Genomic DNA, 24,351 nt, shown 5'->3' on the forward strand with positions numbered 1-24,351 from the left:
ACAGGACAGGACAGAGCACGGAGGGAGAGGGAGACGGTGCCCTACAGAGCAGAGATACAAATCAAGCACTGAGAACAGGGGTCAGCACCCCATAAACACTTCCCCTCTACCACGACCACAATTACTGTTTTTATTAGGAAGATTTCCGTGACAATGAAGTAGGGAGGGAAAGGCGAGAGGTCAGAAGTGCCTGACCACAACCGTTTCTTTTGAAAAGCAGAAGACAATGACGTCACCTGCAGGGAATGAGGAGGGGCTGTCCCTTCAGCCACGTGGGGGTTGGGGGGGTGGGTTCTTCTAACAGCCCTGGAGGGCAGCAGAACAGTCTGGAGGGCTGTGGAAGGGCAAAGACACACACCTTGTGTCTTCCTAGACACCTCTAGCTGCTCAAGACTTCCTTCCTTCCTTCCTTAAGCAAGACTCCTGTTCTCTGGACATGGTCAGGCAGGTAGGGAGCGCTGAACCCACATCAAGCAATAGCTCTGTGACCCTGGGCAAGTGACTGAGTATCACCTTCCTTGTCTACAGATAAAATGAGAACAGTGACCGTACCTTCACTTTATAGGGTTAAACAGCCATCACCCACGGAAAGCGTTTAGCACATGGTAGGTGTTGAAGACATTAGCTACTATTGCTATCATTATGAGTGTTTCTGGCACGCGAAAAAAACAAAAATCCAAAAAACAATGCTTTTCAAGAACAGGCCCCCCAAAATGGTAGCTTGTCATGTTAAGCACTGCATTAGAAAAGATTAGTAAATACTTTAAAAAAAGAAAAAGAGGGGAAGTGAAAGATCAAAGTCAATCATTCTGTGGTATAATTAACATACGAAGAAAAATAGTACACCAACACCTGTGCCCACTTACATTCCATTTTCCTTCCGATTATTTTTTATTTCCTCACAGCCTATTTCTTACCCTAATCCGACCCAAAACTCAGATGGAGCCCCCCCAAATGTGCCGCACTATGCCAGCACCTCTGTACCTTCAAAAAATGACACTGGATCACAAAAAGGTGACGGCAAAAAAGCTAGCCCTCCAAAACCCGACCCAGCACCCTGGACACTGAGGTAGGAGCCCTACCCCTCTTCTAGAAAGCAATCTGGCTATATTCCAGAAAACTCCTTCAAGATGATCACATCCTTTGATCCAGTAATTCTGCTTCCGGAAATCTTAGGGAAATGATCAGAAAATGAGATAAAGATTCACATACAAAACTTCATCACAAAATCATGTATAATATTAGAAAAGAGGGCTGCCTGGCTGGCTCAGTCAGTAGAGAATACGACTCTTGATCCCAGGGTTGTGAGTCTGAGTTCCATGTTGCAAGTAGAGTTTACATTAAACAAAAAAAATAAAATAAAAAAAATAAAAAACTGGCAGGGAGCCTGGATGGCTCAGTTGGTTAAGTGTCTGATTTCAGCTCAGGTCATGATCTTGTGGTTCGTGGGTTCAAGCCCCGCATTGGCCCCTGTGCTGACAGCTCAGAGCCTAGAGCCTACTTCCTATTCTGTGTCTCCCTTTCTCTGCCCCTCCCCCATTCACACTCTGTCTCTCTCTCTCTCTCTCTCAAAAATAAACGTTGAAAAAATTTAAAAAAACAAAACAAAACTGGGGTGTCTGGGTAGCTCGAGTGGTTAAGCATCCAACTTTGGCTCAGGTCACGATCTCACGATTCACGAGTTCAAGCCCTGCATCAAGCTGTGAGCTGACAGTGCAGAGCCTACTTTGGGTCCTCTGCCTCTCTCTCTGCCCCTCCCCAGCTTGTGCTCCCTCCCTTTCTCTCCAAAATAAATAAAATATTAAGAAAGGAAGAAAGGAAGAAAGAAAGGAAGAAAGAAAGGAAGAAAGAAAGAAAGAAAGAAAGAAAGAAAGAAAGAAAAGAAAAGAAAAGAAAAGAAAAGAAAAGAAAAGAAAAGAAAAGAAAGAGGGACGCCTGGGTGGCTCAGTCAGTTAAGCGTCCAACTTTGGCTCAGGTCATGATCTCACGGTTTGTGCATTCAAGCCCCATGTCGGGCTGTGCGCTGACAGCACGGAGCCTGCCTGGGATTCTCTCTCGCTCTCGCTCTCACTCTCCCCATTCTCTGCGCCCCTACCCCACTCGCTCTGTGTGCCAATTAATTAATTAATTGGAAAAAAATAAACCCTAACCTAGAAGAAAAAAGTACCCTTGGATGGTGAGATTCTGAACAAAGATTTTGTTTTTACCTTCTGTTTCCGATTTTCCTTTTTATTTTTGCCTCTTGATACAATGAACCTAAAGTAGATTTAATTGTAGAATTGACAGAACTCTAATCCTACCTCTAATAGCAAAGCACGAAAGGGAGACATCAGAAGAGAGGAACAGGCCACTGGTCATTTTCCTGCCAGTGTGCCCCGTAAGTGCTGACACACGTGGATCTGACGTCCCAGATCCCCTTGCCCAGGCTGACCAATGAAGGACCAAGCCCCCCAGTCAGCTGAGAACTGTCACAGGACACGCAGGGCACGGTGGAAAGAGAAGAGTACGGGAGCACCGTGTCCTCTGCAAACCTCAGTTTTCCAGTCATCTGCCTCCCTTCCCACATTACTCACCCAGCTCAAACGATGTTGACTCCAAGCACAAAGCGCCTAACTGCTGTAGCACCTCTCTTCTCCAAAGGATAGTATGACCAGGTCCGGGACCAACCCGCAAGTCAAAACCTTTGTGAAGCAAATCGTGCTTTGGCCCAAATGCTTCTCACCAGCCCCAAAGTGTCGCATAGGGCAGAGGAACTCTGGGGGCTCCTGTCTAATTCTCCTTCTCAGAAGAGTCCTGGTTTGGATGGGACCGTTTCAGGGTCGCCCTACATGCTTCTGACAGTCCTCCCTGTACTCCCGCGCCTCTCTTCACCGGCATACCGCCGGCCACGCTTCCTCTCCCTGAGAAAGGAAGGCGGACGAGGCAAGTTACCTCACTTCCTCCACCTGGCTGAAGAAAGCTCTCAAAAATAAAGCACAAAATTCTTGTGAAGGCCAAGTTCCAGCAATTACTAGCAAAATACACAAAATACACAAGATCTCCTACCGCCTTGGCTGCAACAGAACCAAAGAAATAGCGATCAGAAACAGACCGTAAACTGTATTTTCTTAGAGGGAAGAAAAGGTTGTGGCCCTTCTAATTCCCTAATGTAATCCGGTGATTATATAATTTCCATTACAAGTTTTCTAAACTGCAACAATCATTAATAGCAATACTTTCTGCCTGATCAATAATATGGAAAACATTAAGTAGGCGGGCTGAGAACCAAAGGCATAACCTGCCTGATTACCGAAAGTACTTTCCTGAGTCACCTGTAATGCTGAAAATATTATTAGCTCAAATTAGGGTAATAGCTCATAGGAATAAAGCCTTATTCTGGACTCTTCATCAACAATTGCCATTAGAACAATTTTTTTTAAATTTTTTTTAACGTTTATTTATTATTGAGAGACAGAGAGACACAGAGCATGAGCAGGGGAGGGGCAGAGAGAGAGGAGACACAGACTCTGAAGTAGGCTCCAGGCTCTGAGCTGTTAGCACAGAGCCCAACGCAGGGCTCGAACTCACGAACTATGAGATCATGACCTGAGCTGAAGTCGGATGCTCAACCGACTGAGCCACCCGGGCGCCCCAGAACAATTTTTTTTAAATAAACATTCCACTTGAGAGTAAAACGAAGAACCAAGCAGTGGATGATGGAAATGCTACTCTGTGGCCCCATCTTCATGAAGTCTTCTACGCGATGAGCTCTCCCGTGGCTGGCTCTGGTCACGATACTCGCCATACCCCTTTGTAGCCGTGTTACCTCTCTCAGCCTTGGCTTCCCCATTTAGAAGAAGGTGATGACATAAATATTACTTACCTCGCAAGAGTCATCAGAGATAAAGGTAATGTAACATACCACCTGAATCGGTATCTTTTTATCAGTCTACAGTCTGTCTCCCCCAAGCAGGAAGTTAGCTCCAAGAGGGAAGAGACTTGATGAACCATATCCTGCCGCCTCCCCAGTAACAATGCCTAATACAGACAGTGCTCAGTAAACATTTATTGGACGAATAACAAGTGTCCACCTGACACACAGTAAACAGCTATTACTTTTTTTATGTAACTTTAGCCTCCAAGTTTTCTCCACCACTTTGCTCTTTTCCACCTTCCTTTTAGGCCCAGACACTGTTTTCCTTGGGCTTGGGGCTCTGTCTCACCCAAACAGTATGAATTCTAGCACAGCTACTAAAAATCAGCATCAGATCTATTACATGATTGTGAAACTGGCCCCAGGAGAAACTATTAGGACCAGGAGCCTGAGTCTGCCAGCGTTATACAGCAGAGAAACATCCTGAAAGTAGGACTGTTTTAATTAGATTCGGTTTTTATAAAAAATGATTCTTGGGGCACCTGGATGGCTCAGTCGATCAAGCGTCCAACTCGTGATTTCGGCTCAGGTCATGATCTCACAATTCGTGAGTTCGAGCCCCATATCGGGCTCTGCGCTGGCAGCATGGAGCCTGCTTGGGATTCTCTCTCTCCGTCTCTCTCTCTCTCTCTCTACCCCTATCCCGTTTGCTCTTTCAAAATAAATAAATAAACTTAAAAAAAATTTAAAAATGATTCTTGCAACTACAATGTTATGCCCTCACCAAAAAGATCCCAAGTGATAGAAAGAGATGGTCTGGGCCCCACCCTCGTCTTTGATCCCACCTGGTTAAACCGACAAGACCAAGTGGCAGCTACTTCTGACACTATTCCATAAAACGGATTCTAGTCCCTGAAAGGGACCAAGTGAAACAGACAGCATTAAACATTTTTACAGAATTGTTTAAAACCCAGGTATAAGGAAAGTTTCTTAAATCGACTCACAAAATAATGATTGCTGAAACCCAAGTGTAAATTCTTCTGGAAGAGGATTCACGCGTTTCCTCTAATCTCTACCAAAGCTCTATATTCACACGCACTCTGAATCCTAAAGCCGGTGTTCCAGAAGATCTATATACAACAGTGTCCAAGAAAGCGTGCTCTTTCGGGGAGAGAAAAATACTCATCTGGCCACTACGTGTCCATCAAGTTCTTGGTGTGAATAAAGATTTCCTTCCTAGCGTGGACTGTTTGTGTTAACTTCCTCCTGCAGGTTATGTATCAGCCCCCTGCCAATGCTAACAAGCCCTTTTTAAAATCAGAAATGATGGAGTGCGTGGCTGGCTCAGGCAGTTAAGTGTCCGACTTCGGCTCAGGCCATGATCTCACGGTTCGTGAGTTCGAGCCCCGCGTCGGGCTCTGTGCTGACAGTTCGGAGCCCGGAGCCTGCTTCGGATTCTGTGTCTCCCTCTCCCTCTGCTCACGCTCTGTCTCTCTCAAAAATAAATAAATGTTAAAAAAAATTTAAAAAGAAAAGAAAGAAATGATGGGGGGGCCTAGCTGGCTCAGTCAGTGGAGCCTGCGACTCTTGATCTGAGAGTCATGAGTTCAAGCCCCACGTTGGGTATGGAGCCTACTTAAAATAACAAAAAATTTTTTTTAATTTCTTAAATAAATAAATAAATAAAATTTAAAAAGTCACATTTTCACAGAACCCTCTTGTCCCAGGATCGGTGAATGTGCTTGTCACTATAGGTAACAACATCACACAAAAAAGATGAAGAGGTATCCCATGGGACACCTCTACGAGCATTTTCTGCCACATGGCATTCACTTAAAATTCTCCCACTCATAACCCATTCTAATCGTAAGATCTCAGGCAAAAGACTGCTTTATTCACATTACCCTAGACCACAATTCACCAAACTTTCTTGAACGTGAGGACGTCTGTACAAAGCAAAAACAAATGAACAAACCAGAGCCCTTCCAGATGACCCCCTCACCTGCCCCAAGTTGTCCTGGAGGGGAAAAAAAAAACAAAAAACAATGTGGCACTTCTTTTGATGATACTCCATGGAAATGATATCTGATCTGTACTTATCATACGTAAAAGATTAACTAATGTAAAAGGAAAAGGTTCATTAATTAATCATTATTCATCAAACACAAACATACACAGGCTGTCACACGTTAGCATCCTAAGACAAAAACGCCATAAACGATAATCTAAATATCTACTTTACGTAACTGGTGTTCAAAGCTCAACGGGGGCTATGATTTTTTTTAACTGGCCCACAAAATAATTATCGCCAAAGCAAAGTGCAAATTCCTCTGGCAGATCTATATACAATATGGAAAAAGTGGCTGCTGGGGATTTTCTTTAATTTTTAGCATTTTTTCCCCATCATCTTGTCTCAAAAAAAAATTTACTGTCTGCTTTTTTCTGGTTGTTCATATCATTCGCTACCCTAAACAGGACAATTTTATGAGTAAATCAAATCACACATAGAAAGTTCTACTGAATTGATTACAAAGGTTGCTAGATATTTTTAAATTTTCCACCAATTTTCATTTCTTTCTCAGAAATAGGTTTTCCCCATTAGGCCATCCATATCATACAGAACTTTTCTAGTTCTAACATGAAATGTACTTTATTATTTCTGAAAACTGATCATCTGTACATGATTATTTTTGGTCAGTCATATTACCTGACTGGCCAGCACAGATTAAGTATTTACAAAGAAACACTAACATTTTAAAAAACTAGGCTTTGGATGACATCTTTTTTTATTTAAAAATTTTTAAATGTTAAAAGCAACATGTGTTGCAGGGTTTTGGGTTTTTTTTCCTTTTTTTTTTTCTTTTTTTTTTTTTTAAGTAGGCTCCACACCCCAACTGGAGCTTGAACTCACGACCCTGAGATCAAAAGTCACACACTCTACTAACTGAGCCTGCCAGGCACCCCATACGGTTTTAGTTTTAAAACAATGCATAGTTCCAAAAAGAAGTGTTTCTACTATAAAAGTATGACCAAAATACATACCATACTGGGTATGTATCAAAAGTCTTGATTCTTAAAAAAGTGCGTCTGTTGGATGAAGTGAAATAAGTTATCCAAAGATTCCAAATCACATATACGTAGAAAATTGTTCAGCATCTCAAGAAACGCTATTAATGACATCGCATTACAGTCAGACACATACTAACATTTTCTCCGTAAGGACGTGAACATCTCTGTTTGTTGAGTTTTCATATGGTCTTCTATAATCTTGGGACCGAGTCAGACTCTTCCCAGACATATATCCACCTGCACAGAGAAAGCCACGACAGAGCAGGACCAGCTACAGAACCGGCCTGGTGTCAAATGAAAACACAGGGCGTCTTGCTCAAAATGTATGAAGAATTACGGGGCGCCTGGGTGGCTCAGTCAGTTAAGGGGCCAACTTTGGCTCAGGTCATGATCTCGCGGTCCGTGAGTTCGAGCCCCGCGTCGGGCCCTGTGCTGACAGCTCAGAGCCTGGAGCTTGTTTCCGCTTCTGTGTCTCCCTCTCTCTGCCCCTCCCCCGTTCATGCTCTGTCTCTCTCTGTCTCAAAAATAAATAAACATTAAAAAAAAAAATGTATTAAGAATTCCGAGACAGCAGCAGGCGAAGCATGAAGCCAAGTATGCCTTAAACCATCTAACTGTAGGTCACATGCCCGTGACGTCCGCCCTGGTGACAAGTATAGACACAGATCTGACAGAAGACCCTCACCTGATATGATTCTAGAAGAATGCCTGGCAGATTATAGGTACTCACTATGATCCGCCTGGAAATCCTAGGAGCTTGGCTCCCAAAAAGGCCCATGAAAACAAAGCGCTATCTCATTTAGTCAGAACATTTAACTAATTAAATTACCATGACACTAGTACACGTCTAGAATCTACACCTAACACCGACTGGGCACAAAGGAACAATGTGCACTGGATACATTTCACAGGGTTTAATTCGAAAGCTAATTAAGGGGCGCTCAGTCGGTTAAGTGTCCGACTCTCGATTTTCGCTCAGGTCCTGATCTCGCGGTTCCCAAGTTCAAGCCCCGCATCAGGTTCTGTGCTGACAGAGTGGAGCCTGCTTGGGATTCTCTCTCTCCCTCTCTCTCTGTCCACCCCCCGCTTGCGCTCTAAATAAAGAAATAAACATTTTTAAAAAAGAAGAAAAAGAAAGCTAAGTAAGTCAAGGCCCAGCACTTCTTAATGCCAGGACTCAAAGGACACCTCTCTTCTCAGCCTGACTACTGTCTTCAAAGAATTAGACAAGATGAAAAGATACAGAAGCTGGTGAGCAGTCAACACGATGACACCCAATTCAGAGATTCCTCCCCACCACCTCCCCAGCCCTGCAGGACCAGCAGGCCCTTCAGAAGACAAAGTCAGTCATCTGGTTTGGGTAGACTGCATCACCTCGGGGTTTATTTCTTACGTCTGGTATGTGACGTTTCCTCCCGAGACTTCTCAGGTCCTGTCTGCACAGCACCCCCCTGCTTTCAGACCTCCTGGCTCCACCTTCACCCCCAGGACCTTGAGGCCACCTGATCACTCCAGATTCTAGAAAAAGGGAGGAGAAGGCCCGGCAGGTGACAACAGAATCACTTAATACTGAGTGAGGAGAGACTTCAGGAAGTGTAAGGGGTAGAGGGAGAAAATTCCAACCCAACCTTTCACACAAGCCAGGGCCTGTGCGCTGAGAGTAGCCAGTAACGTGCTGCCTGTTACGTTCTTGGCATTCTTACAGGCATACCTCGCTTTCCTGCACTCCTGCTTCCCTGCACTTTGCAGACACGACGTTTTTACAAATTGGTGGTTTGTGGCAACCCTGCATCGAGCAAGTCTCTCGGCGTCGTTTTTCCAACAGCATTTGCTCACTTTGCCTCTCTGTGTCACATTTTGGTAATTCTCGCACCATTTCAAACTTTTTCATTATTATTATAGTTGTTATGGGGAGCCATGAGCGGTGGTTATGACTCACTGAGAACTCAAACGATGGTGAGCATTTTTTTAGCGATGAGGTATTTTTAAATTAAGATGATACATGTTTATGCTACATTTACATACATATAAATATACATTTAATGCTATTACACACCTAGCAGACTACAGTAAAGTGTAAACGTAACTTTTATATGCACGGAGAAACCAAAAAAACACACGTGACTTGCTTTATTCTGATATCTGCTCTATTAGAGTGGTCTGGAGTGAACCCTGCGGTATCTCGGGAGGTATGCTGTGCATGCAAAGGGTTTGTTAGATTGTTATATGGGCACCAACTGAAGTTCTAATTATGTACGGTTCAATCTGACTCCAGGAGAGAGAACTGATATGTCCCAGGAACCTACTCTGCCCAGGGCAGTGTGCTAGACTTTACATATGGCTGCAATTAATGTGAAGCACAGTGCCATGAGATAGGAATTCACACCCCAGCTTCACCAGCTGAAGGAGCTGAGGCTCAGAAGGTACTTTGCCCAGCATCATCCAATTGGTGGGTTTGCTTAAAACCCACGTTTCTCTGGCTCTGAATGACATTCTGTCGATAAGGTTTCTTCCGAGTGCCTCCCTTTAGCTAACGCAATTTCACGCAGCAGCAACAAAAAACGATTATGGGACGAGAAATGGGAGTCACGAAAAGACAGCTTGTATTCAATTCCTGCATTGGACAAATATTTATTGCGGGCCACTTTGTGCCAAGCCCTGTGCTGAGAGCTGGATAAAAAACAGTGAAGGGCAGTCAGGAGCTTATGTTGCAATAGTTGGTCGGCTGGGCCAACAGACAATTCCAGCGCAGTGTGATTAGCGTCAGGAGAGAAGAGAGTTTCATGAAACACCTTTTTCTGTTCTCCCTGCTTCTCCCCGGCTCCTCCTCCTCCAGCTTCTGCTGACTCTCAGTGGTGCAGAGGGCTGGGGGGGGGGGGGGCATATCTGGCTATGTCTGATACATTGTAAAACCTTTCAGATCAGCAAATACCCAGCCCTATCAGATTTTTCACCATCTCCAGTGTTTCCTCAGTGGTTCTAATAATGTCTACAATCGATTTCAAAAGAATGAATTTTCACAGAGTTTGCCCAGAGTAAGAAACAACTGAAACATGTATCCTCACCACAGAATTTTCTCAATGTCAAAATTCCTGACCATCGCTAAAGCCTAACTCGATCCTTCCTCCCAGAGCTTCTCGCTCTGACTTTCCCCAGTCAGCAGTAAGTGCCCCCTGACGGCAGTCCCTTTCCGTAAATATCTACGGGAGCACTTGAACTCTAGCTGCCTGTGTCCCTGTCTCCCCACTGGAGTGTGAGCTCACTGAAGCAAAAGACTGGGTCTTAATCATATTCGAGGCGGTATCTCTACTTGTGTGTCCCTCAGTATCTACTAAATATCCCACCTATACTTGTTGAAAGTAAACAAAGGGAATTAACAATATTTTACCATCTACATATCCGCCACTCTTATTTTTTTATTAAAGCTTTTAAAAATTAACTATAATACGATCTAGTGTTCCTCTGATTACGGTTCGAGATTGATATGTGAAACTCTTCAGGTCCAAAACACCCTGCTAGGGATAATACACAAAATCTCACCTCTGTGCCTCTACTTCCTACTTCAGGGAAAGAAAGGAACTTAGTAAACACCGAATAAATAAAGCAATTGGTGATTATAACCGAGAACGGTAAAAGATAAAATTTAAAAAAATTTTTTTAACACTTATTTATTATTGAGAGACAGAGAGACCCAGAGCGGGAGCAGGGGAGGGGCGGGGGGAGACACAGAATCCAAAGCAGGCTCCAGGCTCTGAGCTGTCAGCACAGAGCCTGACGCGGGGCTCGAACTCACAAACTGCGAGATCATGACCTGAGCTGAAGTTGGTCGCCCAACCAACCGAGCCACCCAGGCGCCCCAAAGATAAAATTTTTAAAGACAGGCTCACCAAATATTTTCTTCCCACTTCTTAAACCCATGACGTCTACCATCTACACAGGGCTCCTCAGCCCATCCCTAAAGCCTATGCCTCACTCTTGAGCTCTCTATTCTCTCCTCCCATTCTCCCATTCCCTCTTGAACCTATTCACCAGCAATGAAACTGGTCCTGTCAAAGTCACCAATGACCTCCACGTTGCCAAATCCTATCGTCAAGGTGTGGTCCTCCACTAACTTACTTTATTGACATTAAACAGAGTTGAACACTCCCCTCTTCTCCTGGATGCCAGGACTGCATGCTCTCTTGACCTTCCTCCGACCTCAGGGGCTGTCCCCTATCAGTCCTTTTCCGGGTCCCGTTTACCTCCTCTCCACCTCTAAATGCTGGAGCAGCTCAAGGCTCAGCCCTCTCACCTCCTCTCTTCTCCATTTATGTTCACTCCCCAGGTAATCTGTCCATTCTCATGATTTTAATACGGACACATCCTGATTGGCATCCCCAACTCCAACCTCCTTCTTGAGCTGCAAACCCAACATTCGTCAACAAGCAACTTAACATCTCTACGTGGAAAACTGATAAACAATAAAATCGTAACACGACCGAAACACAACTTAGTTTCTCCCTCCAATCTTCTTTCAATTTTCCTCATTTCGGTACACAACAACTCCATTTTTCAAGGTGTGTAGGTTAAGATTCTTGATATGACTATGGTAGAGATTGCTAGTTGCCTCCCAATTACACATTCACCCAACATTTGGTTGTGGCCACGTGACTAAGTTCTGGCCAAGAAGGTATAAGCGGTCACGTGTGATACTTTGGGATCACGTCCTTAAGGGATAGGGACACGCTCTTTCCGCCTTTAGTCCCCAAGTACTGGAATGCAGACGTGCGCGGAGATGCCGGAGCCGCCATACTGGACTACAAGCCAGAAGCATCGCACTGAGGGTGACAGAGTACGAAACAAAATGAGTCTGGCTCCCTAGCAATCATGAAATTACTAAACCAGCTTCTCAACCACCTACTCAGATTTTTACTTGAAAAATAAGCTTCTGGGGCGCCTGGGTGGCGCAGTCGGTTAAGCGTCCAACTTCAGCCAGGTCACGATCTTGCGGTCCGGGAGTTCGAGCCCCGCGTCGGGCTCTGGGCTGATGATGGCTCAGAGCCTGGAGCCTGTTTCCGATTCTGTGTCTCCCTCTCTCTCTGCCCCTCCCCCGTTCATGCTCTGTCTCTCTCTGTCCCAAAAATAAATAAACGTTGAAAAAATAAATAAATAAATAAATAAACACTAAAAAAAAAAGAAAAAACCAGCATACAATTCTTTTAAAACATAAATCAGGGGCACCTGGGTGGCTGGCTCAGTCACCCAGGTTGAGCTGTCTGACTCTTGATTTGGCTTAAGTCATGATCCCAGAGTCATGGGATCAAGCCCCAAGTCGCCTGCTCGAGCTTCTCTCTCCCCTTCTGCCCCTCTCCTGCTCATGTGTGCTCTCTCTCTCTAAAAATCATACATATTTTTTTTTAAATAACAAATATTTGGGGCGCCTGGGTGGCGCAGTCGGTTAAGCATCTTGACTTCAGCCAGGTCACGATCTCGCGGTCCGGGAGTTCGAGCCCCGCGTCGGGCTCTGGGCTGACCACTCGGAGCCTGGAGCCTGTTTCCGATTCTGTGTCTCCCTCTCTCTCTGCCCCTCCCCCGTTCATGCTCTGTCTCTCTCTGTCCCAAAAATAAATAAAAAACGTTGAAAAAAAAATAAAAAAAAAAAAAAAAGAAAAATAAGCTTCTATCTTGTTTAAGCCATTATTATTTTGGATCTCTGGGCTGCAGCAGCCAAACCAATATCCTAACTAATGCACAGAATTTGGAATCTGGAAGTAATCAACCTAAATAGACTATAAATATGTGGCAATGGCTTGGAGGTCAGCAAGGGCACAGATATTGCAGGATAGGAGGTTGGTAACTCTTAGTAGAGCACAACAAAATATTTGGTAAAACCTGTGACACCTTCGAAAATCGGCTGCATGCCAATACGGCTGATAATTCTAGGGAAACTGGTCGAACAATTCACAATTTGGGTGCTTATTGGCTTCTTGCCACTTTCTAAGCAAGAAGTCCCACAAGAATGAGACAGATTCAAGCTACAAGTTGCTGATCTGCATGCAGAGATAAAAGGGAATATGGGTCTGCCTAAGGTATGTCTACGGCCTACAGTCAAAATCTACTCAGTCTGGTAATTCGGGGGCTAAATCAGGTTGAAAAAGCCAACTCCTTCAGTATCCAGCAGGAAACAAGCAGGAGAAACTGTTCATCCCCAGGAAGGGGACGTTCTCCAATGACCTGTCCCCCGAGGAAAACACATATTGAAAAACCACCACAGAGGGCAAGGGACAAGGGAGTTCCTCCAAGAGAGCAGACCAAGGGCTGCTAAATGGGCAGTCAGGAACTCCTACCACTGCCAAGGCAGAAGTCCTCACCACGTGACCTGCCAAGAGCTAACAATGGCTATGAACCGGTGAAGGGTCCGTACTTCCCGTGCTTCCCGTTTCTGAACTGGAGTTTTATTTCCATCATCCTAACCGACTCAATCAGAGTCCATAACTGGGGGGGTGAGGGGAGGCAGTAGACATCTTGTATTCAATCTAAAGGTTCTTGGACTGTATATGAACCAGCCAGAGGTTCTGGGCTCAGAAGCTTACCGAGGGCTGTCTCCTTTGGAAAGGTGCAGTGTGTGTGTGTGTTCAAGATTTGGGAAGAAGGGTCTGGAAAGAATGGCCTGCACTCTTCTCCCCTTCTAACATAAGAGAACTTTTAGGTGAACACACAGCTACCCAGTAGAACCTGTATTTCTCACTTCCCAGCAAGGAGCTGTGGCCATGTGACTGAGGCCAGTCACATGCAATGAGCTGTGGCCAATGGGCGGTGGGGGAGGCTGAGCAGAAGTGATCGTGTAGCTTCCAAGCTGTGCCATTCAAGAGAAGGAATGGGACTCCCTGCCCCTCTCCTCTTCCCTCTGCTAGGATGCACACACGCACAGACCAAAAGATGGAACCCTATGTTAGGCAAATTGGTACAAGGAGACAGTAGGCACCTGGGCCACTAATGAACATAAAGCTGCCTCAGCAGCCCCGGCCTCCTCCCCAGACTCCCATTTGGAGAGAAATAAACATCGATCTGGTGTACAAAGCTGCCATTTCAGGTCTCTGTTACAACGGTCTGTCCAATGATATCCTGACTCACCCGGCCACTCTCGACTCCGCTCTCACGCCCCACGTCCACCCCATCACTCAGTTCTAGGGGCTCCACCCACAAGATATGTGACAAGCCACTTCTTCACACTCACCCTGTCCTGGGATTCCTGTGATGGCCCAACTTTCTCTCTGTTTCCACTTTCTCTCTATGTCAATGCACTTATCAGCATACGATTCTAGGGTGCCTGGGTGGCTCAGTTGGCTAAGCGTCCAACTTCGGCTCAGGTCATGATCTTGCGGTTTGTGAGTTCGAGCCCCACATCGGGCTCTGTGCTGACAGCTCTGAGCCTGGAGCCTGTTTCGGATTCTGTGTCTCCCTCTCTCTCTGCCCCAAACCCACTCGCATTCTGTCTCTGTCTCTCTCAAAAATAAATAGACACTGGGGCGCCTGGGTGGCGCAGTCGGTTAAGCGTCCGACTTCAGCCAGGTCACGATCTCGCGGTCCGTGAGTTCGAGCCCCGCGTCGGGCTCTGGGCTGATGGCTCGGAGCCTGGAGCCTGTTTCCGATTCTGTGTCTCCCTCTCTCTCTGCCCCTCCCCCGTTCATGCTCTGTCTCTCTCTGTCCCAAAAATAAATAAACATTGAAAAAAATAAATAAATAAATAAACACTAAAAAAAAAAGAAAAAAACCAGCATACAATTCTTTTAAAACATAAATCAGGGGCACCTGGGTGGCTGGCTCAGTCACCCAGGTTGAGCTGTCTGGCTCTTGATTTGGCTTAAGTCATGATCCCAGAGTCATGGGATCAAGCCCCAAGTCGCCTGCTCGAGCTTCTCTCTCCCCTTCGGCCCCTCTCCTGCTCATGTGTGCTCTCTCTCTCTAAAAATCATACATATTTTTTTTTAAATAACAAATATTTGGGGCACCTGGGTGGCTCAGTCAGTTAAGCAACTGACTTCTGCTCAGGTCATGATCTCATAGTTCACGGGTTCGAGCCCTTGTGTCAGGCTCTGAGTTGACAGCTCAGAACCTGGAGCCTGCTTCGGATTCTGTGTCTCCTTCTCTCTGTTCCTCCCCTGCTTGTTCTCTGTCTCTCAAAAATAATGTTAAAAAAAATTTAAATACAAATATTTGCTTTTTTAAATAAATATCTATTGTTTTAATAAGTAAAAAAATAAAATATAAATCAGAATGAAGCACCTGGTTGGCTCAGTTGGTGGAACATGTAACTCTTGATCTCGGGGTCATGAGTTCTAGCCCCACATTGGACATAGAGATTAGTTTAAAAAAATAAAATTAGGGGCCCCTGGGTGGCTCAGTCAGTTAAGCGTCTGACTTCGGCTCAGGTCATGATCTCGAGGTTCGTGAGTTCAAGCCCCGCGTCGGGCTCTGTGCTGACAGCTCAGAGCCTAGAGCCTGTTTCAGATTCTGTGTCTCCCTCTCTCTCTCTGACTCTGCCCCGTTCATGCTCTGTCTCTGTCTCAAAAATAAATAAACGTGAAAAAAAAATTTTTAATTAAATAAATAAAGTAAAAAAAAAAAAAAAAAACCTAAATCATAATGTAAGACCCATGAAGGCAGGGAATTCTGCCTATATTTTTCACTGTGTATATCCTCATGTTCTAGAGCAATACTGGGCATATATCATATTCCACCAGATTTAAGACGTCACTGATTGTAAGCTGCACTATTATTTTTTGCACCACCAAGAAAAAAAAATACTGCCCATTAAACCACGACAAAATGACTTAACAACAGACCGGGATAGAGTCGTAAACAGTTGCACCAGCCTCCCATTGCTTTGAAATTTCTTTCGGAGGGAGGTGCAGGGTCTCCGACCTTCAGCTGCACTGCCCAGGTGTGCAAGGCAATCCTTCTCACTGTACGTTCAACTTCAAAATGTGGCACAGCTTCACAAACCTATGGGCTGCCGCCTCTCTAAAGCTCCCTAACGCCCTTGCTTGGGGCTCTGCAATAAAATACAGGCTCGTGGTCATTCCTCCCACAGCAAACATTTTCTTTACTCCTGTATTGACACCCCACAGATGTTGCCATTCCTCTCTGCATACAAAGTAACATTTGCTTTTACTGCTGATCAAAGCGTGAGTTTGGGGAAGGCATTTAAAATGGCAACTAAATTTAATGCCCATAGCACTCAACTGAAGGGGCAGTAACACAAACAGGTACCACCACGTTTGCACATAAACAGGAAATGACGACTGTGTCACACCTGCCACCTGGCCGACACAGGTCATACCATCAGAAGAAGCATCCCAGTTTCAAAGACGTTAAAACGTGAAGGGGAACAAAAAGGGGGTGGGGGGGGGGCATCTCACGGTTGACTCAGCCCCACGTGTAAGAACTCAAATTTATGCTGTTGAATGACTGACGACTTCTGCTACCGGGCCCTAGCTCAGCAGGCTCCAGCCACACTGTGCCTCCTTGCCGTGCTGGGAGCAGACCAAGGATGTGCCCCCCTGGTTCCTGCCGTTCCTTGTACCTGGGAACACTCTTCCCCCCAGATGGCTCCCTATCATCCCTAAAATTTTTTTTTTAACTTTTTAAATGTTTATTTATTTTTGAGACAGAGTGTTAGCGAGGGAAGGGCAGAGAGAGAGAGGGAGACACTGAATCCGAAGCAGGCTCCAGGCTCTGAGCTGGCAGCGCAGAGCCCGACGCGGGGCCCAAACTCGGGAACAGGGAGAGATCATGACCTGAGCCAGAGTCGGACGCTCAACCGACTGAGCCACCCAAGAGCCCCATGTCATCCCTAAAATTTCTATTCAAAAGCCACCTCCTAAAACTGCACACGCTCCACATCCCCACTATTCTCCACCCCTTTTGCCCATTTGGTTTCTCTTCATAGGCTCATCACCAAATGACATCCCATGTGGAACCAGCTGTCTATGATGTTTCCTCCCACCGGAAGGAAGTTCCATCCAGGCAGGGCTCCTGTGGTGTCTACCACGAGGCAAGTAAACAGTAAATATGGTTCAATGAGCTGCTTTCGGGAAGACACCTCCACCTAGACATACTGTAAGCACCTTGTGGGAAAATGCACTCTGTACCAAGCAAAGGCCCGAAGACCCAAGAGCCTCCCGTCAGAAGTCTTTCTGTCTTCTTCCCCTACGAGAACACAGGGGCATTTTGACGAGCTCCACTCTTAGCAATAACTGGGGCAATAACTCAAAAGGGACAGTTAAAATGCTGTAAAGATCACAAACTTGCTCAGATTATTTCTGTGTTGGAGGTAGTTTAGTAAAGGAATTGGGAACTCTGGAATCAGGGGGCGCCTGGGTGGCTCAGTCAGTTAAGCGTCTGTCTTGGGCTCAGGTCATGAACTCGTGGTTCATGGGTTCGAGCCCTGCATCGGGCTTTGTGCTGACAGCGCCCGCTTTGGATTCTCTGTCTCCCTCTCCCTCTCTGTCCTTCCACGGCTATTGTACTCTATCTCTCAAAAATAAATAAATAAACATTAAAAAAAAAAGAATCGGACCCTGGATTAGAAATCCAGGGTTCTGCCACTTCCTAGCTCTATGTCTTTCAGCAAGTTACTGAATTTCTACTAGTCTCGACTTTCTTATCTATAAAATGGGGTGACATTACCACCCTTGCTGAGCAGGTTAAGTGCTTAGCACATATTAAGCACTGAATAAATGTTAGCTGATACCATAACCATTCTCTGTCCCTTGATTAAGATGAACAAAAAGAGTGGAGAAGGGACCCGGGAGGCTACATCCCACTTTCCTCCCAGGCTTGAGGAAGAATCCTCATTATAAAGTGAGTGGCAGCAATGATCTATTGTGGGGGAAAAGTAAGCTTAGGTTCTGAGGCCTGTTACAAAGAAAGAAAAGATCAAAGAGACAGAGATGTCAGAGTAGAAAGGCCGGGGTGGGGGTCTCTCTATGTTGACTCATCTTTCAATGGTCCAAATACCTGTTTGCTCCTTGTCTGGAATTCCTTAGCCCCCCCCCCCCATCCATCCTTCTCTCAAGCCAGAAACCAAAGAATCAGCTTCTTCTCTCCTCCCCCACCCCCGCCTCCTTTCTATCAATCCGATCACTGCAACTCCAAGTGCGTTAACTTAGATCCTCAGCGTTTCTGGGGTCTGCCCTCCTCCACCCCCACTGCCAATGCCTCCCTTCGACTCCCACTCCTCACTGCTAGACAGCAACACCAGCCTCCTCGTCTGGCCCCCGGCCTGCGGCCACCTTCTTCCAACCCACTTTTACACTCCTTGCCAGTTATCCTTCTAACCTCTTACCATTTCTCAAAGGCTTCTTGCAGTCTTACTGCGGAAGTTCAAACTCCTAGGTACTTCTGAAAACCCTCCAAGATCTGGTGCTGGGCCACCTGCAACCACGCGCCCCCCCCCCCCCCCCCAGCAAACTCCTGTCCCCAGTCCCACTACTGCTCATTTTTTTCCTGGGCTCCCCAGTCTCCCTGCCATTGCCTGGCAACCACCGCTCAGCCTTCAGCATCACCTTATCCCGAAAGTCTTCACTACTACACTGCCCTAGCAGGGGTCCCTTCTTGTTTTTCTTGACGCCTTGTGCATCCCTCCCCACCAGTACTTAGCGCCCTGCACTGTAACTGCTGGATTCCTACTTATCTCTACCTCCATCCCCATCCCCCAGTTAAATCATAATTTCTTCCAGAAAAACAACTGTCTTGTTTTCTTTCCTAACATACCTAATGCATCTCTGAGAATACACGGCATCTTTAAAAAAAAAAAAAAAAAAAAGTTTCCTGAGTGAACCATTTTGGAGGTGCGTGATAAAAAGAGTCAGTACCAAAAAGACTATCAACTCGATCACCGCATGAATGCATTCATGAAAAACAACACTTCTACAGAAAAACTACGTCGATCAAGCATGTTAGTAGGATACGTGTATGGAAGCTGCAGTGACTTTATGGCCAGTTGTTAGGCAATAAAATGTAGCAGGAAGAGCTTTCAGATCGGGCACCTCGGGTCCGAATTCCAACTCTGTCAGCTTCGAAGCCAGGTCACTACGGACAAGTCAGTTAACCTAAATCTCAGCTGCCTCACCTGTAAAATAAGGAAAAGGTAAGGACTGCTTGACGGCACGGCTTTGTTTTGTTTTTGTTTTTTGAGAAAGAGAGCCAGGGAGAGAGAGACAGAGACAGAATCCCAAGCAGGCTCTGCACTGACAGAACGGGGGTCTGAACTCACGAACCACGAGATCATGACCTGAGCCGAGATGAAGAGTGGGACACTTAAGGGACTGAGCCACCCGGGCGCCCCTTGGTCACACTGTTTTATTTAAGGAGACAGTGTCTGTCAAGTGCCTGGCACTGAGCAGGCTTCTAAGGCTGTTAATAAACGCCGGTCCCTTTCCACCCAAAAAACACTGCTAAAAAGTGCACGGTCACATATTCTGCATTTGGGAAGGAAGACTTACTTACCCCTCTTCCAAAACCTTGACCACACCCTAACTATCCCAGCCAGCCATCTTGAAGATGAACTAGGTCATAAAGAAGATTTAGCAACCCCCCCCAAAAAAAAGAATGAAAGAAAAGGAAAAAGCAAATCATCTCAATGCAACTTCATCACTATAGTTGAACACAGTTTAAAATACCTGCCCTGGGGCGCCTGGGTGGCGCAGTCGGTTAAGCGTCCGACTTCAGCCAGGTCACGATCTCGCAGTCTGTGAGTTCGAGCCCCGCGTCGGGCTCTGGGCTGATGGCTCAGAGCCTGGAGCCTGTTTCCGATTCTGTGTCTCCCTCTCTCTCTGCCCCTCCCCCGTTCATGCTCTGTCTCTCTCTGTCCCAAAAATAAATAAACGTTGAAAAAAAAAAAATTTTAAAATACCTGCCCTGCCCTACTCATAGCATCATCTTGGCATATGGAAAACAAGTCTGAGTAGTGTACATACGGAATGTAATGTAAATAATGAAGCCTTGGAATGTAGGTTCCTGAAGGGAATGAACTTAGTCTTGGATCTACTCCACAGAGCAGTGAACTCACTGTAATGTGCTACATAAACAATAAACAGCAAGGAAGTTAAAGACAGGCTGTACTTAGCACAAGAGAAGAAAAGGGTAAGAATTCCAGCTGATCTATGAGAGGGACCAGAAAGTACACATAATGTAAAATCTGAAGCTTCCAGGCTGGTTATATCAACCTCTATTTTCCAGAGGCTGTATTCTCACACATTTCCATTTTGTTAAGATATAAAACTCTGCCTTACCTGATTTCCTAATTTAGCCTGAAAGATCACTGTCTTACCTGTTTTCACCCTGAGATGTATGTTTGAATTTTCAGCAATATAAATGTATTACTTTCTATACTTTCTAACATTCAAATGAATGTCCCCTATCATATCTGTGACAAGAGTTTCCACCGAGAGAATAACAATACAAGGCAAAAATTCTGGAAATGTCTTGAGACACTGTTCACTTAATCCCAGAATTAAGGAAATGGATTAACAACAACAACAAAAAAGAAACGTAAGATTTTTTTTTTTCCCCAAAAAACTTGGTTCTAGCTTCCACTGAGAGTATATTAACAGCTACCGAACGGTTCCTCTGCGTTCAGGCCACCTAACTGTCGAATATAACTTTATGTTGATTTAATATTAGTAAATTTAAGTTTTCACATTTATTTCAATATTCTTTTGAACCTGAAAAATGCTTTTCTGATCTCCTCCCACAATGATTACATTTGTTCCTCTGTGGTCACAAAAAAGTTACAACTTCCTCAAGAACTGGGTAAAGTGAAGTACCACCGTTCAGATTATATGGTGCTTCATTTGTTTGAAAACAATTTCTTGGTGAAATCTCCAGTATGACGATTTAGAGAACGTCACGAAAAAAATAATTTCGGGAAGCAAAGGACTACTAAAAACATAAACTTTTTGCCTTAAGAGACATTACCCATTAACACTGATGTTAAAGAAAGGGGACACAGGAGGGGTGGTAAAAATTACCTAAAACAGAGTGCCTCTAAGGAACCTCTTGAGAGTTACCACCCCAAGGAAGGAAACTGTTCAATATTCTTCTAATTTTAGTTACGATTACATTCCTGACGTATTTGAGAAAATAGAGTCAGTAACACAGAATGAGCCATCCTGACTTTCCAAACAGCCAAGGAGCATGACCCACAAAATTATTTGTTTTCGTTCCTACCTGACACTTGAACTCACCTCTTGCATGCTGCATCCCTGGAGAACTGTAATCCCTAACTAAATATATCGACTACGCTAGCTGAAACTAAAGCATGTATGTTTTATAGCACAGCCAACCTGATGGATAGCTACTTTCGCTGTAGGAAAGTGTTACACGAACTAGTGAAAGAAACGAGGAGGTATGCTGAAGAGAGGGAGGCCAGCAGGGATCCTGAAGGGGAAGCTCCCAATTTGTAAAAAGGAAGGGATCGAAGTCAGTAGGATCGCAGAAAATTCCTGGTACCCTAATTGCCACCGTTTTTAGGACAACCTTATGAAATGATCTCTAAAACATCAAGAAAGGGATCTGTAAGGCTCCTTCCAGAAATGATAATGGGAGTTTAAATGTCATTTCCTTCCATTTGCTTCCTGCACAGAACACAAGTTAGAAAGGGCCAAAAACTGGAGAAAGGCAGAATGAAAGAGAAGTGTGCCAGAGGTCACTAGTACCTGCTAAATTGCAGAATTTAACTGGAATTCACTGAGCTTTTTAGATGTATATTTTGTTAAATACCAAAGAATCTGTCTGTAGGCCACCCCCAAACACAGACGTCTCTTTAATCAACTTATGCAATGCAACAGCCACACATACCTGGGATTTCAAATACTGCCTTTAAAAACACACACCCAGACATTCTAATTCCACCCAAAATTATTTTTTTAAATCTCTGCAGTGAGGCGCGCGTGCACGCACACATTAACTTGATGTAAACGTAGCCTTTCTTGCCTAAACACCCCGAGGAAAAGAATAAACGCCTCGATGTGCTCTCCTCTTCTTCAGACCCTAAAAGCCTCGAAAAGAAGCAAATGGAGTTCAGAATGAAGAAAGAGAGCAAGATAATACAGGAGAACACAACCAGAGACCCACTCAGAGACCCGTTTTATTCTTGGAAAATGTCATCTCCATTCCTTCCCCAAGCCCAAAGGCCAGGCACCACTGGCGCAATACCTTCCTTGTCCAAAGCGCCAAAGAGTTGCCAACTAATCTCCCAAGGTGTCCCCCAACCTCCTCACCTCATCAGCGCTCAGCTCCTCCATCGCTTTTCTCTTAATGGTGAAAGGCGTTAGGGAGAGATCCTTCTGTTCTTGTGACCAGGGCGGGAGGAGGGTGGAAGGTGTCTATCGGGCTGTCTGGTCCCCCGAACGGGGGAGGTTTCAGAATTGCATAGTCAGAGGTTAAAAAATAAGAACACGAGAGGCACTGAACCGCCCTGGCGTCGGTCACTCCAATCGCCCCAGAGACTCCTACAGCCGCTTGTGCCCCGAGGAGCCTCCTTTGGCCGCCACTGCTGCTGCTACAGGGTTATCTTAAGGCGCCACTATTGCCCTCTGCTTCCCAGGTTACCCGGACCAGGGACTCGGCTCTCCAGCTCGTCTCGTGCCCTGAGCCTGCTGTGTCTTCGCGGTGGTGGCACGGCAGGTGTGCTTCCTCCAGCAGATCCTGCTCTCCTTCCTACCCTTTGCCCCTGGCGGGAACTGTTGGACTGCAGAACGGATGCCCCGAGGTAAGGCGACCCCAGAGCCGCCGAGGCAGAGCCCAGCACTGAAGAGGGAAGCCCCTCCCCTCCCAAAGCAGGCCGGCCACGCCCCGCCTCCACGCCGGAGCCCGGGCAGGGGGGAGGGGGAGGACGGGACTCGCGATGCTCTGGACGGAAGAGTAAATCCTCCTACCCCTCCACCCCTACTCTTACCCCCTCGCCCCACCAAGTATTATTCATCAAAACAACAGGGCGGCCATCTTTGAAAGGGATCACGTGACCCCCGCCAGGGAGGCGGGGCTTCTGGCCCCAGGACGAGGCAGCCAATGGGCCGCGGGCGTCGCGCCGCCGATTTCCTCTCGCCGGCGTCTCCTCCCGCTCCCGCCCCACCCCCTCCCCCCGCAGCAGTCCCGGAGGGGGAGGGGCGAGTGGGGGCTAAGGGCGGGCGGCGCGCGGGGGGCGGGGCGGGGCGGTGCCATGGCGACGGCGCGGGGGTGGCCGGCGCGGCGGGCGGGTCCAGGTAGGCTCCCGGGAGGGCCGGGCTGGCGGGAAGCTGGGCGTGGAGGGGACGGGGCCCTGCGCCGCGACCCCGCCGCGCTGCCGTTGTTCCCAGGCGATTGCTGTTTCGCGGCTCGGCGATGCAGACCACGTAAAGGACAACGGAAAACGTCTCCCTGCTGGGGCCGGTTCTGTAACGTATTGAGCGCTCACGTTCTGAAAAAAACCTTTGGACCCTCTTCTACCTCCGCCGAGAAAGCCCATCTGGAAGGCAACTCTAAAGTACAACTTCTATTTATTTGGCTTTTGCCTTTTAGAGAGTTTCTGCTTTGGTTTGTTTTTGGGGTTTTTTTTAGCATGTTCCAAAGTGACGGTAAAATTTGAGAGTATAAATGATAGACCCAGAAAATTTCAAAGTGCACAGACATGAGAAAAGCTTTTGCTGTCAAAGAAAAGAAATCATCCTTACTTGCACAAGAATACCATTTTTTAATCGAGATAGGCAATTATTAAAATCCTATTAGTTTTAGATGTACAACATAAGGTTTTGTGGGTTGGGGGGGCTGTGTTGTAAGTTTTTAAGTTACGGTTAGTTCAGGAGCGCCTGGGTGGCTCGGTTGGTTGAGCATCTGACTTGATTGCGGCTCAGGTCATGATCCCAAGGTTGTGGGATCGAGCCCCATGTCGGCCTCCATGCCGAGCGTGGATCCTGCTTAGGATTCCCTCTCCCCCCCCCTGCCCTTCTCCCCAGCTCATTCTCTTTCTCTCGCAAAAAAAAAAAAAAAAAAAAAAAAAGGATTCCAGTTAGTTCACATATAGTGTAATATTAGTTTCAGGTGCACAATCTAGTGATTCAGCACTTGCATATAACACCCAGGGCTCATGATACAAAGTACATTCCTTGATTCCCATCACCTGTTTCACCTACCCTCCACCCACCTGCCCTCTGGTAACTATCAGTTTGTTCTCCAGTTAAGAGTCTGCTTCTTGGTTTGCCTTTCTGTCTCTCTTTTTTTTTTTTCCTTCTCTTTGCTCATTTGTTTTGTTTCTTAAATTCCAAATATGCTTGAAATCATACAGTATTTGTCTTTCTCTAACCCACTTATTTCATTTAACATAATACTCTATACCTCCATCCATGTCCTTACAAATGGCAAGATTCCATTCTTTTTCATGGCTGAGTAATATTCCATTCCGTTCC

At 46.0% G+C, this 24,351-nt stretch overlaps 1 protein-coding gene across 3 annotated transcripts in view; it reads right to left on the minus strand.

Annotated features, from left to right (window-relative positions):
* The window catches only part of UBE4B (ubiquitination factor E4B), a 121,779-nt gene extending 98,882 nt beyond the window's left edge, over positions 1-22,897 (minus strand). The window contains exon 1 of one of the 3 annotated variants that reach the window (XM_047083110.1): positions 22,189-22,897. In XM_047083110.1, the coding sequence (XP_046939066.1) occupies positions 22,189-22,212 (24 nt within the window). In that variant the 5' untranslated portion in view covers positions 22,213-22,897. The remainder of the gene's footprint in view (positions 1-22,188) is intronic. The other 2 variants (XM_047083107.1, XM_047083108.1) reach the window with 2 other exon arrangements.
* Positions 22,898-24,351: the final 1,454 nt, after the last annotated feature.

The sequence above is a fragment of the Lynx rufus genome, unplaced genomic scaffold (genome assembly GCF_022079265.1).
Source record: "Lynx rufus isolate CCGP_SWC_20201006 ecotype Redwood Valley unplaced genomic scaffold, mLynRuf1.p SCAF_2, whole genome shotgun sequence".
Lineage (NCBI taxonomy): Eukaryota > Metazoa > Chordata > Mammalia > Carnivora > Felidae > Lynx > Lynx rufus.